Genomic DNA, 15,352 nt, shown 5'->3' on the forward strand with positions numbered 1-15,352 from the left:
GCAAAGTTACAAATCACAAATTCTTCTCCAAAGAGAGTTATTCTCTATATCAGTAAGCACTATTTCTGAACTCTCTGAAAGGCCTTGATTGTAGTCTTGAGTTTTCTTCCAGGAACATACACATCACAAAATATCTAATTTTAATATGTTCCACCCAAGACATGAAAAAAAAAAAAGAGACAAGGCCTGGTTGTTAGTTGTGTGTGAACTCATGGTTCTGGTAAAGGGTGTGTCATTTTCTGCTCAAAGTGGTTGACCAATCACAACCAGTGTTGGGGATAACTCATTACAAGTAACTTGAATTACTTAATCCTATTACTTTTTCAAGTAACTAGTAAAGTAACGCATTACTTTTTCAATTTACAACAAAATATCTAAGTCACTTTTTTAAATAAGTAACGCTAGTTACTTTTTCACATTTATTGACTGAGAGCTCTGCTGTCCCCATGTTGAGAGAAATAAATTTAGGAGGTGTGTGCGCTGTGTAAACATGGTTATTTTAGTTCTAGACTAAATGTGAACATGCATTTACTCATCTCACTTGCACAAAAACATTCAGTATTCCTCAACATTTTGAGATTGTATTTTATGGTTTTTATTCATTTTATGCTAAACTTTTATAAATAACTATATTAAATTACACAAATATACTTTATGTATTTAATTCACTTTGTTAACAAATGTCTTTGCTGCTGACTTTTTAATGATCTAATTCAACCATACTAATAAGCAAAAATGACTTTAGATTAGATTTAGAAATAAGAGTGTTGAACTTCCTTCTCCTGTATCCTATTGTTCTTTAATCCAGAATGGCAGCACAGCTGAACGCCCTCTACTGTACAGACGTAAATATGCATTTCCTTCAGCCTGAGGCTTGTTCATTTCACTTTTGGTGTGAAAAAGTAAAATGTAATGCATTACATTTCATAAAAAGTAACGCATTTCGTTACTTTTCGGGGGAGTAACGCAATATTGTAACATTACTTTTAAAAGTAACTTTCCCCAACACTGGTCTAGCCAACCAATCAGAGCATATTGTACTTTTCGGAAGGAGGGGCTTCTTAGTAAAATGGTGACTTGATCAAAGTGACTGGCTCTGTCTGGCCCTTGAAGCTCAGATGTCAAGTTGGTTGCCCTTAATAAAACTTCTCAACATGCAGCCTGACTCAGATTGCTTTTAATCAATGCACAAACCATAAAAACAGTTTAACGCTATCTTTGCCTAAATTCGGATTGGGTGGGCAAGACTAATGTCCATGCCTATGCCAAGATCCGGCCCTGTGCTGCAATAATGTAAAATATGTGAAAATGAATGTGTTTTTGAACATTCAAGCGTGAAAGTCTCAAATTCTTCCATATGATCCCTCTTTCATTGGAATTCAGTTTCACGCAGCTTAGTTCAACTATAACCTAAAAAGCCCTGACCGTCCTGCCATAATGTAGGTTTGGCAAGACTCGAGTACTACATTTTTCTTGTCATTTGTGGCTGGGACCATGTTACACCGAAAACACCCGTTGCACATTTCAAATGGCATAAGCAAAATAATCTCGACAGCATGTTTTTGAGTTTCTCATAATCTATATGATTATATACACACAGTCCATCTGTGTGTTTGTGGTGCCACCTTTATTCTCACTGAATAATAGAGGTTGTTTTGACATTTCAGGACAGGTGCTTTCCCACAATCACCTGTTCACAGATACCAGGGCCCTTTATGTGGCTTAGAGTCATTGGGATCAGTCTTAAGCTTTTATAATTGAGCTCTTTCTATGGTGTTCTTTGTTTTGGCACATCATTTGAGAAGTGAGACATAACATAATTAAGCATAAAAGTCCCTTGTTAGGTCAGTATGTCTCTCAAACAAGCACGTGAATTTCACATGCAAATTTAAAGCTTATTAAACTAAAGCGCACAAATTTAATATGCACACACATGAAATTTGTTTCATGTGGTTTTTACCTCTTAAGGGAAGTTCTAGTGTGCTAATATCTGTCTAATCTTTTTCTTAAAGCATCGGTGTCACCCCGTGTTGAACAGCTAGTGAGGAGCAAAGTTCAGCCCTACATCCACTCCATTCTAGAGGCCCTCATGGAGCCCACAAGCAGAGGATTCTCAGAAGTGAGGGACATCCTGTTCCGTGAGCTGGTGGAGATCAGCAAGAACTCAATGAACGATGGCAGCAAGGAGAAAATGGGAGAGGTGAGACAAGACATTGATTTACAACATTAGCCTATGCATTTTAAGGATTAGTTAACCCCAAAACCTCTCAATGCTCATTCCTAGCATATGGACAAGATCTCCATGTTGGCCTTCCACCCGGTGAAGATGCAGAGTTGCTATGAGAAGATGGAGACGTTGAACCTGGAAGGCCTCCAGCAGAGATGTGACGTGTCCAGCCCTTCTGTGTTCATCCAGAGAGCTCAGATCCTCATGAGACAGGTCTCTTTCCTTAGACCCACACTGTTCTTGTCATTTCTAAATATTCCATTTGAATATCTAAAACTTCTTGAAGGTTTGCAGTACTTGGCACTGGCACTTGAAATTGATTTGCTATTAATCATTCTATAGCCTGCATTCATTTTTTTTGGTGCCAAGCAACAAAATCAAAAAGCAAGTGTCCACATTTATTTAGCAATGAGGCCAAGAGCAAGAATCTATGAGAAAAATGGTTTGTGGATATTCAAGAGAAATTTAAGATGCAGTTTATTGTTGATGAGCTCCACCCTGAGGTAATATCGGTTATTGCAGGTCTATTGGCAATTGAGACTTTACTGACATTCAAATGAAAGTATACAATATATCAAATGGGTATATGATAAAACAGCATATTTCTTTGGTATGATCAATGTTAGTATGATCTTACCATGTTCCATCCCAATCCGTCCTTCCCTCTATCCCAATCCAATCTTGATATATAGTATCCCATGGCCATATACTGGGTATACTTGGTACTTTTGCTATTTCTGCTGCATGTATGTTGTTATTCCAAATGTAGTCATTGTCCATGAGAGTTATATAATTTTACAAATAAACCACCAAAGTTGATGACAATCTGTCACCCCTCCTTCCTAAAATTCCTCTATTTGTGGATGTAGCAAATGGATGATGCAGTGCACACATTTGAGCAGTTGGTCCATCAGAGTCTCGAGGGCAACAGCGGGGAGGACCTCTGCAAGACAGTCCAGCGCTGTCAGGACCGAGTACTCAAAGTAAGTCCACTTGTTGGGTCTCTAAAGCTGAAACGGGTTTTGTTTGCACAGCTCCTGGATTCTTGCTGTTATTAGACTTTTTTTAAAGACCTGCTTCATTTTAATTCTGTTTGTTCATGACCCGCAGAAATATGACTATGACAGCAGCACAGTGAGGAAGAAGTTCTTCAGAGAGGCTTTGCTTCAAATCATCATACCATACATGCTGAAACAGCTCTCCCCATCCTGTTCGACGGTTGGTACAATGAAATGGCCTGTCTCTGTGCCAGTTGGGAGTGCCATTGTTCTGTATAATTTTTTTTTTATTGATTTTTATGCTACACATCCCTTTGTAAGAACAAACAAGGGTTTTTTTTTTTTTTTTTTTTTTTTGTCGTGCTATTCCAGCTTTCTTAGTGGCCATTAGCCCACCTAGAGTCAGATGTTAATATGGGCTCATGTAAAAAATGTCACTAAAAAAGAAATATAATATTTATTTTCAGATATTAAAAATGTGGGGACAAATATATAGTAATGTATTAATTTATTATTATCATCAGTAATTTATTATTATTAATATTTGTTACCAGTTAATTTATTAATTTGTATTCTACTAGCAGTAGTATTTGTAACCAGGTTATTATTATTATTCCATAAAATTAGTTGATTGTTGATCTATTGGTTTTATAGATAATAGCTTAATCATTTAGAATTTATTTCAATTAATTGATAAATAGTATTTGTTTTCCATATAAAGCACACCAAGACATGTTTGCTGATTTTATGTGAAATATTCATGTTTTTTTTCTTTTCTTCCTATGACATCTAGGAATTGCCCAAGTTCAAGGAGCTCATCTTTGAGGACTTTTCTAGATTCATCCTAGTAGAGAACATTTTTGAGGAATTGGTCCTGCAGTCAGTCTCCAAGGACATCATGATGGGTGAGTGTCTGCAGCCCCTTCAGCCCTGTTTTGAGGTCACGGTTCGATACGAGTTCGGGACCACAGGAAAAAGCAACAAATCCCAGATGCTAGATTTCTTTTCATATATTTTTAAAAGTACAGTTTGTTCCACCTTGTGGCATTTAGTCCCCTCTGAGGTAGTTGGAACAGTACAGCCTCCTTTAGGCCATGTCCACACTAATACGTTTTCGAAATGTATATTTTTCTCTCCGGTTTGGCCTTCCGTCCACACTGAGATGGCGTTTTTATTAATGAAAACGAAGCTTTTTTGAAAACGCTCTCCAAAGTGGATACATTTGAAAACGCTGTTTTCGCGTTGTAGTGTGGACTGAAACCGGTGGTATTTAAAAACGATGACGTAAATTTAGTCGTGACGCATATTGTACCAATAGATATATTCATGTTTATACCAGTATTGTGCCTGTTATGTGCTATTCACTTTCACACTGTTGCTACAAATATTCGACGTTGCACACTCTTCATATCACAGTCCTGCAAAGATGACAGAATTTACTCACATTTGCTGTCCTGCGGCAATACATGAGAGCAGTTGCGTTTTAGTCCAAACATATGGTGACTGCGTGCGACCTGGACTGCATCAGTGAATGGTGAGATATTTTACTATATAAAATTATCCTGTCAGAAAAATTGCGGGATAGCTTCATTATTTATTTTTCCATCTGAATCATATCAGTGATCTTTTGTGGGGTTTTGCGCATGCGCAGTCAGGTGAATTTAGCGTTTTCAGGCATTTTTTAAAAGTTTCTCATACACAGAAACGTCCAAAAACGCCTGAAAACGCTAGTGTGGATGGAGAACGTTAATAAACGAAAAAGCCTTTTTCAAATGTATCCGGATTAATGTAGACGTAGCCTTAGGCTACGTTTACATGTGGCCGGTTATTTTAATAAACTGACATTTCACCCTCTCCGTTTTCAGAAAAGTGTTCGTTTACACAAACCCGTGTATATGCCATCAAGAGCATGCCAAACCTGTAGGTGGCAGTGTAACGAGAAGCTCAAGTCCATGTTAGCCAATCAGAATCCCGAAAATATAGGTCGCACCTTCGACGCGGGGGGCAGGGTTTCATAAAATATTGAAGCTTCCCCGGGCGCCGCCATTGATTAGCGGACCATCACCTGCTGTTACCATTCCATTGACTCCCATTCATTTTGGCGTCACTTTGACAGCGAATAACTTTACATCTGAGGCGTTTAAAGACTCCATTTGTCCATTATTTCTAAAGAAACACGAAATGTATAAAATAAAAAACGTTATGGCCCCGTAGAAGCAGTTTTTGTAAAAATAGGCTAACGATTGCGTCATAACCACGCGACTCTCTGTCGCACAGTAGAGAAATTACCGTATGGACAGGAGGAGAAGCTCGCGGGCAATCGGGGGGACGTGGAGGCAAAATGACAAAGTAATTAATCAGAATACTTAGCAAAAGTTGCTCCTGCTCCTAGCTCATGGACACTTCCTCCTCACACTCTCCGTCTCTGCAAGTTTCGGAAGGGAATGATTCAGATTTCTCTTGGCACAGCTACTAGAAGACAGACTGGTTGCTCGCGTCACATCTACGTCGTCAAGCTCAGTTTGAGTCTGCGCAGTACGCTCGACCATCAGGAAGTGAGAGCTTCTAATTGACTTCACTTTTCTCCGTTGAAACATATGGGGTCGCTGTGTCCAGTTTATACTGTCTATGCTTCGACGCAGTGCAAGTTCTGTCGCATACTGTGACGTCGACTGCCTAAGGCTATGTTTACACGTGGCCGGTTATTTTCATAAACGGACATTTCACCCTCTCTGTTTTCAGAAAAGTGTTCGTTTACACAAACCCGTGTATATGCCATCAAGAGCATGCCAAACCTGTAGGTGGCAGTGTAACGAGAAGCACATGCAAACGTGCAAACAGAGTTTTCCAAAATCTCCACTCTGGCCGGAGTTTCAGAGAGGCGAGTTCTCCGTTTGCGTGTAAACAAGGGGCACAACCGAAGGGAAATGTGTCCGTTTTTCAAAATAACCATGTACGAGCGAAAAGAAAAAGAGCCTACTTCACCTTTCCACAAGGAGCACCTGAGGCTTCCCATTTTCAAGACACATATTTGCATCACTGGACTCTAGTAGTGAGACTTCCATTCACAAATTGGCACAATGCCAAATGATTTTGTCTCATTATAACAGCAGAACAACTTAAAATACGTCATTTATGGTCATACAGATAAGAGTAAGACATTATTCGAAAGGGTATTTTTATTTGTGTACACTCACAATAAAAAAACGAAACATTGTGCTTTTGTAAAATAAAGAAAACAAACAGAATGCCGCTTTCTGCCATCCTGGTTTCTTTTCCGTGAAGTTAGTGGAGCAAAAATGAATCGACCTGCCGTATAGGCTACTAGCAAGCTCTTGTGTGCCATCTGAACTCTTGTTTTTGGTTGGTGCTTAGATCGTCTCTTCTTCTGCTCTTTTTCCTGTTGTGGTGGTTAGAGTGGCGCATTGGAGTGTGGATCGCCTGTGACTAATTGTATTTGTCGTCTAATTGTATGCACCAATCCGTGACGTCCGTACCATGATGGTTCGGGATGAATATATGTGCCGTTACACCCCTAATATTTACATTTAATCAGTTAGCAGACGCTTTTATCCAAAGCGACTTACAAATGAGGAGAGCAATAAAAGCAATCAAACCCACAATAGGGCAACAATATGCAAGTCTTGTAAGTCCCAGTTTGTCCAGCACAGGACATGTAGCAATTTTTTTTTTGTTTATTTTTTATATAAATCGATATAGTAAGTGTTCGTATTAATGAGTCAATATACACAATATTGCACAACTTCTGTACCTTACTGCTTAAAACTAGTTTGAATGTGTTTTCATTCATTCCTTTTAATTTTGCAGCTGTGAAGGAAGCTGCGGTCCAGCGAAGGCACAACCTATACAGAGACAGCATGGTACTGACCAACAGTGACCTCAACCTGCACCTGCTGGGAGAGAACACCATCGACTGGGCTGGCCAATTCGAAGGAGTAAAAGGGGAGAGGCAAGGAGGCGAAGTGGCCAACAGGAAACGCAAACAAGTAGTCTCCATGATCCAACTGGACGGCATGCCTTTTCTTTACGAGTCCTGCCAGGAAGTACCGGGAGTGGACGGCATCCCAGAGGAGAACGAAGGGCAGGTGGAACAAGATCTTGCAACAGAAAAGTCTTTGAGCCCAGTGGAGCACGTGCCCATCGAGAAAGGACCGGCTTCTCCGGACAGCATCAATCAGATCCGAGACCTCATAAACCCTGTGCTGGAATTTGTCAACCCTGTCGAAAAAGATGACTCTCAGTTGACCAACGGGATGTTTCCTTTGGAAGAGGGTGATGAGGTGAAGCACATCACCTCCGTAATGGAGACCGTGCCAGGAGAGTCGCCAGAAAAAGTTGACACAAAATTAGATACAACGAGCAGTGAACAGACTTTGGAAGAGCAGCAGCGTGTGTCCGCCATCGAGAGCGCCATTCATCAGATCGAGATCGCCATCCAGGAAGACCCCAGCGATCACCTGAGCGAAGGCGCCGTTGACTCTGATGGGGAATTCGCTCAAACCTCTACCAACTCTAGCCCTCATCGCAATGATGACAGTGGGTTTCAGTCTCCAGCCAATGAGAATGTAGAAGAAGTAGAGCCGCAGCCAATCACAGATGACGAGGTGGCGGACACAGAGCTGGTGATGTTAACTCTGGTGGAGGGAGTGAAAACTTGCATTGATTTAGATGTCAAAGCTTCAGAAAAGAACCCGGAAATTGAAACCACAGCTGATAGAGCCTTGCTTTGAGTGAGATTTACACCAAAACATTTTTTTATAAACTGAAAGTGTTTGCTTGTTTTCCATCAGCAACACTTATGGTTGATATTTCAGCCTAGTTGGCGTTCATTTTTAGTTTTATTTTAAATTAGTTCTTTTATTTTCTAATCTTGCTTTCTTAATGTAGACATTTTGGGGATGTTTATCTACGAGATATATGTGTGTATATATATTGAATATTCTCATACACAGATTTATATACACCTAGTGTGCCTTAAATTTTTTTTATTTAATGTTTTACGTAACTCATGACTCCCACACAAATTATGTGGCAGAGGTTTCAAAAAAACTGACCGTCATTATCTCGACCAGTTCAATTTCATGTGTCTGTGCTCACTTAGACTGTGGTTTGGTCGCGTGTGACGTAAACCAGCATACGCTCGCCTCTTGACATCGGTGCAACTAATGCAAATGTAGACTTCACCCGACTGTACTCATAATGTACAGCTGAGTGATATGGCAAAATAGACATGTTGAAAACTACAGTAATATTTTATAGGGGCCATCTGAAGTTTTTGTTTGTTTGTTTTTTAACTGTGGAATATATTCAGACACTAATAAATGTAACAATGCAGCATAATTAAGCACTTATGCAATAACTATGCAAATGAATTCAAATAAATTAAAGCTTGCTTTTTAATGCTTCTAGTGATTACTTTGTGGTTTAGAACCAATTCAAAGGTTTATTAGCATTGAGGCATGCCTATATAGTGTGCTCACAGACATGCTGTGACCCAGATTCATAGTCCACCACATCCTCCACCTGTTTACGCATGTTATGGAGGACGGAAACACCATTACTGAGTTGCAGATAGAGCTCCGAGCTCCGTGTCAGTGGATTGAAGTCATTGCAAAGGATTCATTTCAAAGGATTGAAGTAGGTTTAGACAGTCAGTTCACATCATAGGTTTAGTTCACCAGGGGTTTTTGCCTCTATAGTTTCCACAAAGCTACTGAACTATGATATAACATTTTACAGTCATTTACAACCTTGAAATATCTTCTGGAAGTAGTGGAACTCTCTGGTGCAGTTGTTGAAATGCATGTATGTGAGGAATTCTGTAATGGGATGTCATACGGGATGGCTGGGCAAAGGTCTACTCTGACTGGGATTTTCTTGTTTTTACTGGAATCACAAAATGGTTAATCATTATTTACTTGATATATTTATGTTTTAATGTTTTCTGTGCATTTATCTAAAAATGTTTAGCACCACACAAATATTTCACTAGTTATCTTCTGTTATTTATTTTAAAAGTGTGAAATTGTGATGTTTTCTACGCCTTCCATTCCTTGGATAAAGAATTGGATAAATAAATCACTATTATTTTGAAATGCGGTAATTGTGAGCATTGATTTATCATATAATGTACACTACCATTCAGAAGTTTGGTCAGTTTTTTTTTAGTGTGTGTGTGAAAATTAATACTTTTATCAAGGATTTTTTTTTAGATTAATTAAAATGCTCCACACTCTATAATAAAATATTTTATGTAATACATAATCTAAAAAATAAATTGTTCTTTTTAGGGCTGTGCAACGATTAATCGCATCCAAAATAAAAGTTTGTTTACATATGTGTGTGTACTTTATAACTATTTTGTATATATAAATACACACATGTATATATATTTAAGAAAAATTTGTTAATATATCATATATAAATTGTTTAAATATATACAGTATATACATGCAAATATTGATTAAATATATACATGCATGTGTATTTATACACAAAATTATACACAGTACACACACATATACAAACACAAACTTTTAAAGCCTTAGGCTAAATCTAAAATTCAAAACTGTGCTGCAACTTGCTTTTTTCCTTATTTCTATAGACAAAGAACTTAGACAAGGTGTAGACTTAAACACTTTAATACATTAAGTAAAACACAAATTTCATTTAAAAATAATAAAAAATTGGAGAAAAAAAGAACGGCTGGAGGAACATGATTAATAGTGCGTTGAAATCATTGCGGTGAGGATTGTAGGTCTCCAATTTCTGCTCTCAGTCTGTCAATCAGTTTCAGTGTCCTGTATTGCCGGTGAACATTAACTAAGGCCACATGGTTTGCATTTCTCTTTTCAACCAATGGTTTTGTTCCCCTTTCAGCAATAATTTCCAGCATGACATAAGAACGCCTGATCTTGGCTCATGCAGGAAGTTTATTTTACACATCACAAGGTTTAAAACTAGTGTGATTTCCCAAAATAACAGAAAACCAACAGCTACATTGAAGCAAATCTCACAGAGCAGAATTTAAACATTCATTTGTGTAACAGAAAATTTGCTTATTAATTACATCAGTAATTGTAGAAAGTTTAACATTTTTAAACGGTTGTTCATCACCGTTCTCAAACGGGTCACATGTGAAATCCCATGCGTTTAACACCGTTCTTAACGCAAGATAAAATGTTTCCAATGAGGTTTAAAATCAAACCTCTCAACACTTGACAAGCCAGACTGAAGTTAAATAAGATTTCATGCATATTTAAATTCCAACCTTCAAAATTATGAGAATCATTCCTTGTTCAATCTACACACCTCCTGCACGTCTTCTCATTGATCGTGAGCAGACAAACCTGGCATCATAAAATCAAACAGGTTTCCCGTTGCTCTTCATCTAGAGTCCTAAGATGAACATTTTAAGTTTTCATCTCTTCTCAAATGTGATTCAGAAGAGGAAAAGCCAGAAAGTAGCCCAAGACGGATCCCATGATGACCCCCAGGAAGATCCACACGTTGTAGGACATGACGCAGAGCATTAGCATGTAGCCTAGCGTCACCTGCAGGATGTGTATGGCGGTCTGGAGGCAGTGCAGAAGCCAGCTGAAAGAGACAAACGGCAGACAGTGCTAAAAGTATAACCCATCGACAGATTTCGGTATGATTGAGATCATAACAGTTTCCCAGTTGTGTATTGTGAGTTTGCTGCGAGCATCACCTCTTCCTCGCGGTGGTGTCAGCAGTGGTGATAGTCTCGGTGGGAGATAATGAGATCTCAGAGGGGCTGCTGGACAGAGCAGAGCTTCCCCCTCCGCACTTCATGACAGGGGCGAAACACGACTGTTCAGGAGGGAATGACACTGGACCGGGTGGATGAACGGGAGAGCGCTGTTTTCCGACATTGATCTTCCACACTTTCAGAAACTCGTACATCACCGTGAGCAGTAGAACTACGAAGACCGACAGCACCATCCCTGTAGAGAGAGAGAAGTAGTAAATGTTCAACATTGAAAATAAGCAGAAATGTTTCATATTAGAATGATTTCTGAAGGATCATGTGACACTGAAGACTGGAAAATTCATCTTTGCCATCACATTGTTATACTATTGCACAATATTGCTGTTGTTCAAAAATCGTACCAGCCGTGATATATAATATCATGATTACAAGTTATCTGTTTGCCTCCTTCTTATGAAGTGAAACTGATACAGAACAAACCAAATCAGGAACATGTTGTTTATGGGATTCTCACAGCATGACTGAACACACACACGATTACAGAACATTTACTGTACACTCTACACTACACACTCTTGTCTATGAAGATGGAGCATTTCTACAACAAAAGAGCCTGATGTCAAAATTGTAAACTGAGAACTGAATTGAGCTGGACGATGTTTTCTCCGGAGCTGCTGTATAGATAAATTAACTAAATTAATAACTAATGATTTTTACAACCGCAGTGAATCAACACTGAACTGACTTAGGCTGGACAATGACACTATTTTCTTCTAGATCTGCTGTAGAGCCGAAACAAACTTTATTTTTTTTGTATTCTGCCTTTTAAAACTTCTACATAACTAAAACTATTTCAAACTTAAAACCTTCAATTATAAAACTACTTCAAACTTAAAAATGTCGGACTTAAAGCTATTAAGTCTACTTCAAACTCTCTGGTCCGGCTTTCTCAACCCAACTTAAAGTTTGTCTTGACTTAAACTGAATGGTCCACCAGTCAAAGTGCATCTTTAAAATACAATTAAATGTTTATCGCCTGGTTTCACAGACAAGGCTTAGGCTAGTCCCAGACTAAAGTGCATGTTTGAGCTGTTTTAAATTAAAGCAACTTGCACTGATATATCTTAAAATGTCAATGCCATTGTTTTGTCTCAAGATGCACACCAGCAATTTTGTGCTGTTGTATTGTGATTTGGTTATAGGCATAATGGAAATCACACACATCCATGCTGATTTGTTTTGAGATTTAAATATAGTGTCAAAATATAAAACCAATGTAAAAAAGTCCTACAATTACTAAAAATAAAAAATAAATCAAAGCTTGATAGAAAGAAAATATACAAAAAATGAAAATAGAAATTTTACTAAATTCTATAATTGTAAATAATTAACACTAAAATAACACTGAAGTAAATGATAATGTGTAATGTGTAGAAACATGTACAAGAAAGCAAGTTACACAACATTTCAATCCAACTGGTGGAAGAAAATCAAGATGCATTGGTGGGATATAAACTGTCATTCTGTAAATGTATGCATTTCGTTTGTATGATCATGTTGGGTCATGTTTGTAAATCCCCTGTACCTGCAGGCCCACGCACGTCCCAGAAATCAAACAACAGCGTGACGTTGCTGGATCCTTCAAAGTGCATCTGTAAAAGGCAGAAGACAAAGACATAATAAGCAAGGCTTGTAATTAGTGGCATGTTTCCATTGAGGGCTGACTTTCAACCCATCCCGTGGGAAGAGAAGAGTCTATAAACAGAAGTTAATAACGCTTCCATTACCTTGTCAAAACAGGTGATATAATCCTGCAAGTCTATGATGTTCAATCCTAGACGTCTTGTTTACTTCTAAAATTATCCACATCACAAGAATTCAATGCCATCAAGCTTAAAGGGTTAGTTCACCCGAACATCAAAATTCTGTCATTAATTACTCGCCTTCATGTTGTGCCAAACCCGTAAGACTTTTGTTCATCTTCGGAACTCAAATGAAGATTTTCGATTAAATCTGAGAGCTTTCTGTCCCTCCACTGACAGTCCACGCAACTACCATTGTGACGCTTCAAAAAGTTCATAGAGATCATAAAACGAATACAAATTTTCTGAGGAGGCTCGCTTTACATGATGAACAGATTTAATTTAGGCTTTTATTCAAATATAAACATTGATCAGCGAACATAAACAGAAGCTCAACCGAACCTGCTTAACGCACGAGAACAAACCTCATTGGTTCTTGCAGAGGCTCAAAAATGTTGCGTAACAGGAGAATGAACCTCATTAGTTCTGGTGAAAGCTCAAACGTGCTGCGTAACAGGAGAATGAACCTCATTGGTTCTTGCAGAAGTTCAAAAGTGTTGCGTAACAGGAGAATGAACCTCATTGGTTCTGGTGAAAGCTCAAACGTGCTGCGTAAAAGGAGAAGGAACCTCATTGGTTCTGGTGAAAGCTCAAACGTGCTGCGTAAAAGGAGAATGAACCTCATTGGTTCTTGCAGAAGCTCAAAAATGTTGCGTAACAGGAGAATGAACCTCATTGGTTCTGGTGAAAGCTCAAACGTGCTGCGTGACACAAGAATGAACCTCGTTGGTTCTCACACGTCAAGCGAACATTTTTGAGCTTCCGTTTACCACAACTGACGTGTGCGTTGATGAATGTTTATATGTGAATAGAAGCCTAAATCAAAGTGAGTCTCTTCAGAAAATTTGGACTAAACCGCTCAAATTCATTTGGATTAGTTTTATGATCTCTTTATGAACCCTTTTTGAAGCATCAAAGTGGTATTTGCGTGGACTGTCAGTGGAGGGACAGAAAGCTCTCAGATTTCATTTTAAAAAAAAATCTTCATTTGTGTTCCGAAGATGAACGAAAGTCTTACGGATTTGGAACAACATGAGGGTGAATAATTAATGACAGAATTTTCCTTTTTGGGTGAACTATCCCTTTAAATTACCCTAGTGACTCAACTTCTGTCAGTTTCAAGACACAATATCTAAGAACTAGATAAGCATCGGAATGCAATGATATCAGAATTTGTGGTCTTGGCTTTTCTCAGAACTTCTGCAGTTGTTAAGAAACGTAATAAAAGTGTAGGCGAGGAAGCCTGGCCCTTTACACTCGTGACAGTCACATTACGGTTAACAGCACCTTGATGACTGACACATTAAGACAAAAAAAAAAAAAGTAATAAGTGTGCTGCAAGAAGTACATATCAAACAGAAGTAGACAAGGAGGTCCCTGTTACCCTCTAGAGATCAACAACATTCCTCATCCTGCTATAATCATGAGTAAATCTGCTGTCCTGTCCTCAGAAGCAAAATTTGAGAATTCCATCCAATCCATTCCAAGCACTGGAGAATTCCACCGAGTACTCTAGACATTGTGTCCTGTACAGCATATCTTCTGTTCTCTTGATTGTTTTGCATTGGCCAAACGGAGACAAGTAGCTTTTGAAACATTTGTGCCTTATCAAGAAATTCCCAGTGTTATCTCGGAGCAGCTGTGAAAGCTCTTGCATGAATACATCTTTTATTTGCTTTGTAAAATGCTGTGGCTTGGTGAAAAACAGCCCCAGTTACCTTTACATTTAAAAAATATGCAATTTGTGTGAATGAGGCTGTCAGTCCCTAACAGTAGGGATAAATGTAATTTCCATATTTTGAAGAAACTATCACTTTATGTAACAATTAATATATAAACACATCTTGGTATATTAAAATGAAATAATCATGTCCATAGAGTAAACTGCAATAATGTTTTACCAACTAACACGGTTTTGGTTAACAGATGCATTAAATTATATGTAAATGACAGCATAAAACACAAAAACAACGAAATTAAAAACGATATTAACTAAACAACTTTAATTAAAAAGTCAAAAACATTATTTTGAAGTGCAGTGCTATAGCTGACTATAATTCACATGCGTATTTAATTCAATGAACTTATATTACCGGACACAACGCGTCCAACTTACATTCATGATGAACTCGCGTGCAGTCCTCTAAAAATGAGTTCAGGGGGATTTGTATTTTAGACAGATGAAACGTCCCTTACGACAAAGATACGACTTTACCACTTGCACATCAACAGCCAAAATCGTCACATTTTTATCTGCCTTCATAGCCCAAGCCCAGCAGCTGAGAAGCAGTGAACCCAAACAAAAAGAGTACCATTGCATCACGAGGCTTTATTTATATTTGCCGCAGAGGATTCTGGGAGTTGAAGTCCTCTCATCCGCCTGCTCTGCGATGCGGAAATGACCAAATAACTCGATTAAAACTACATATCACTCTAAATTACTTTTTAAAATGCACTTTAACATGTATGAGTCCATATAAAACACGCGGTTTACAAATACAACGATTACGTT

General features: G+C 38.3%; 2 protein-coding genes across 2 annotated transcripts in view; one reads left to right on the forward strand and one right to left on the reverse strand.

The window, feature by feature from the left end:
• Window positions 1–9,341, forward strand: part of niban2a (niban apoptosis regulator 2a) — a 29,596-nt gene extending 20,255 nt beyond the window's left edge. Inside the window, exons 9-14 of the mRNA XM_084387607.1 lie at window positions 2,013–2,200; window positions 2,285–2,440; window positions 3,097–3,210; window positions 3,338–3,445; window positions 4,019–4,130; window positions 7,054–9,341. Of these exons, the coding sequence (XP_084243733.1) occupies window positions 2,013–2,200; window positions 2,285–2,440; window positions 3,097–3,210; window positions 3,338–3,445; window positions 4,019–4,130; window positions 7,054–7,976 (1,601 nt within the window). The 3' untranslated portion in view covers window positions 7,977–9,341. The remainder of the gene's footprint in view (window positions 1–2,012; window positions 2,201–2,284; window positions 2,441–3,096; window positions 3,211–3,337; window positions 3,446–4,018; window positions 4,131–7,053) is intronic.
• A 530-nt stretch (window positions 9,342–9,871) lies between these two features.
• Window positions 9,872–15,163, reverse strand: slc31a2 (solute carrier family 31 member 2). The gene is made up of 4 exons (XM_084387556.1): window positions 14,957–15,163; window positions 12,564–12,630; window positions 10,958–11,213; window positions 9,872–10,842 (listed from the first exon to the last, which is right to left on the reverse strand). The coding sequence occupies exons 1-4, from the start codon at window positions 14,960–14,962 to the stop codon at window positions 10,677–10,679; spliced, it is 495 nt and encodes a 164-aa protein (XP_084243682.1). The 5' UTR covers window positions 14,963–15,163; the 3' UTR covers window positions 9,872–10,676.
• Between the last annotated feature and the right edge of the window lie 189 nt (window positions 15,164–15,352).

This window comes from Rutilus rutilus (genome assembly GCF_951802725.1).
Source record: "Rutilus rutilus genome assembly, chromosome: 18".
In the NCBI taxonomy this organism is placed as follows: Eukaryota; Metazoa; Chordata; class Actinopteri; order Cypriniformes; family Leuciscidae; genus Rutilus; species Rutilus rutilus.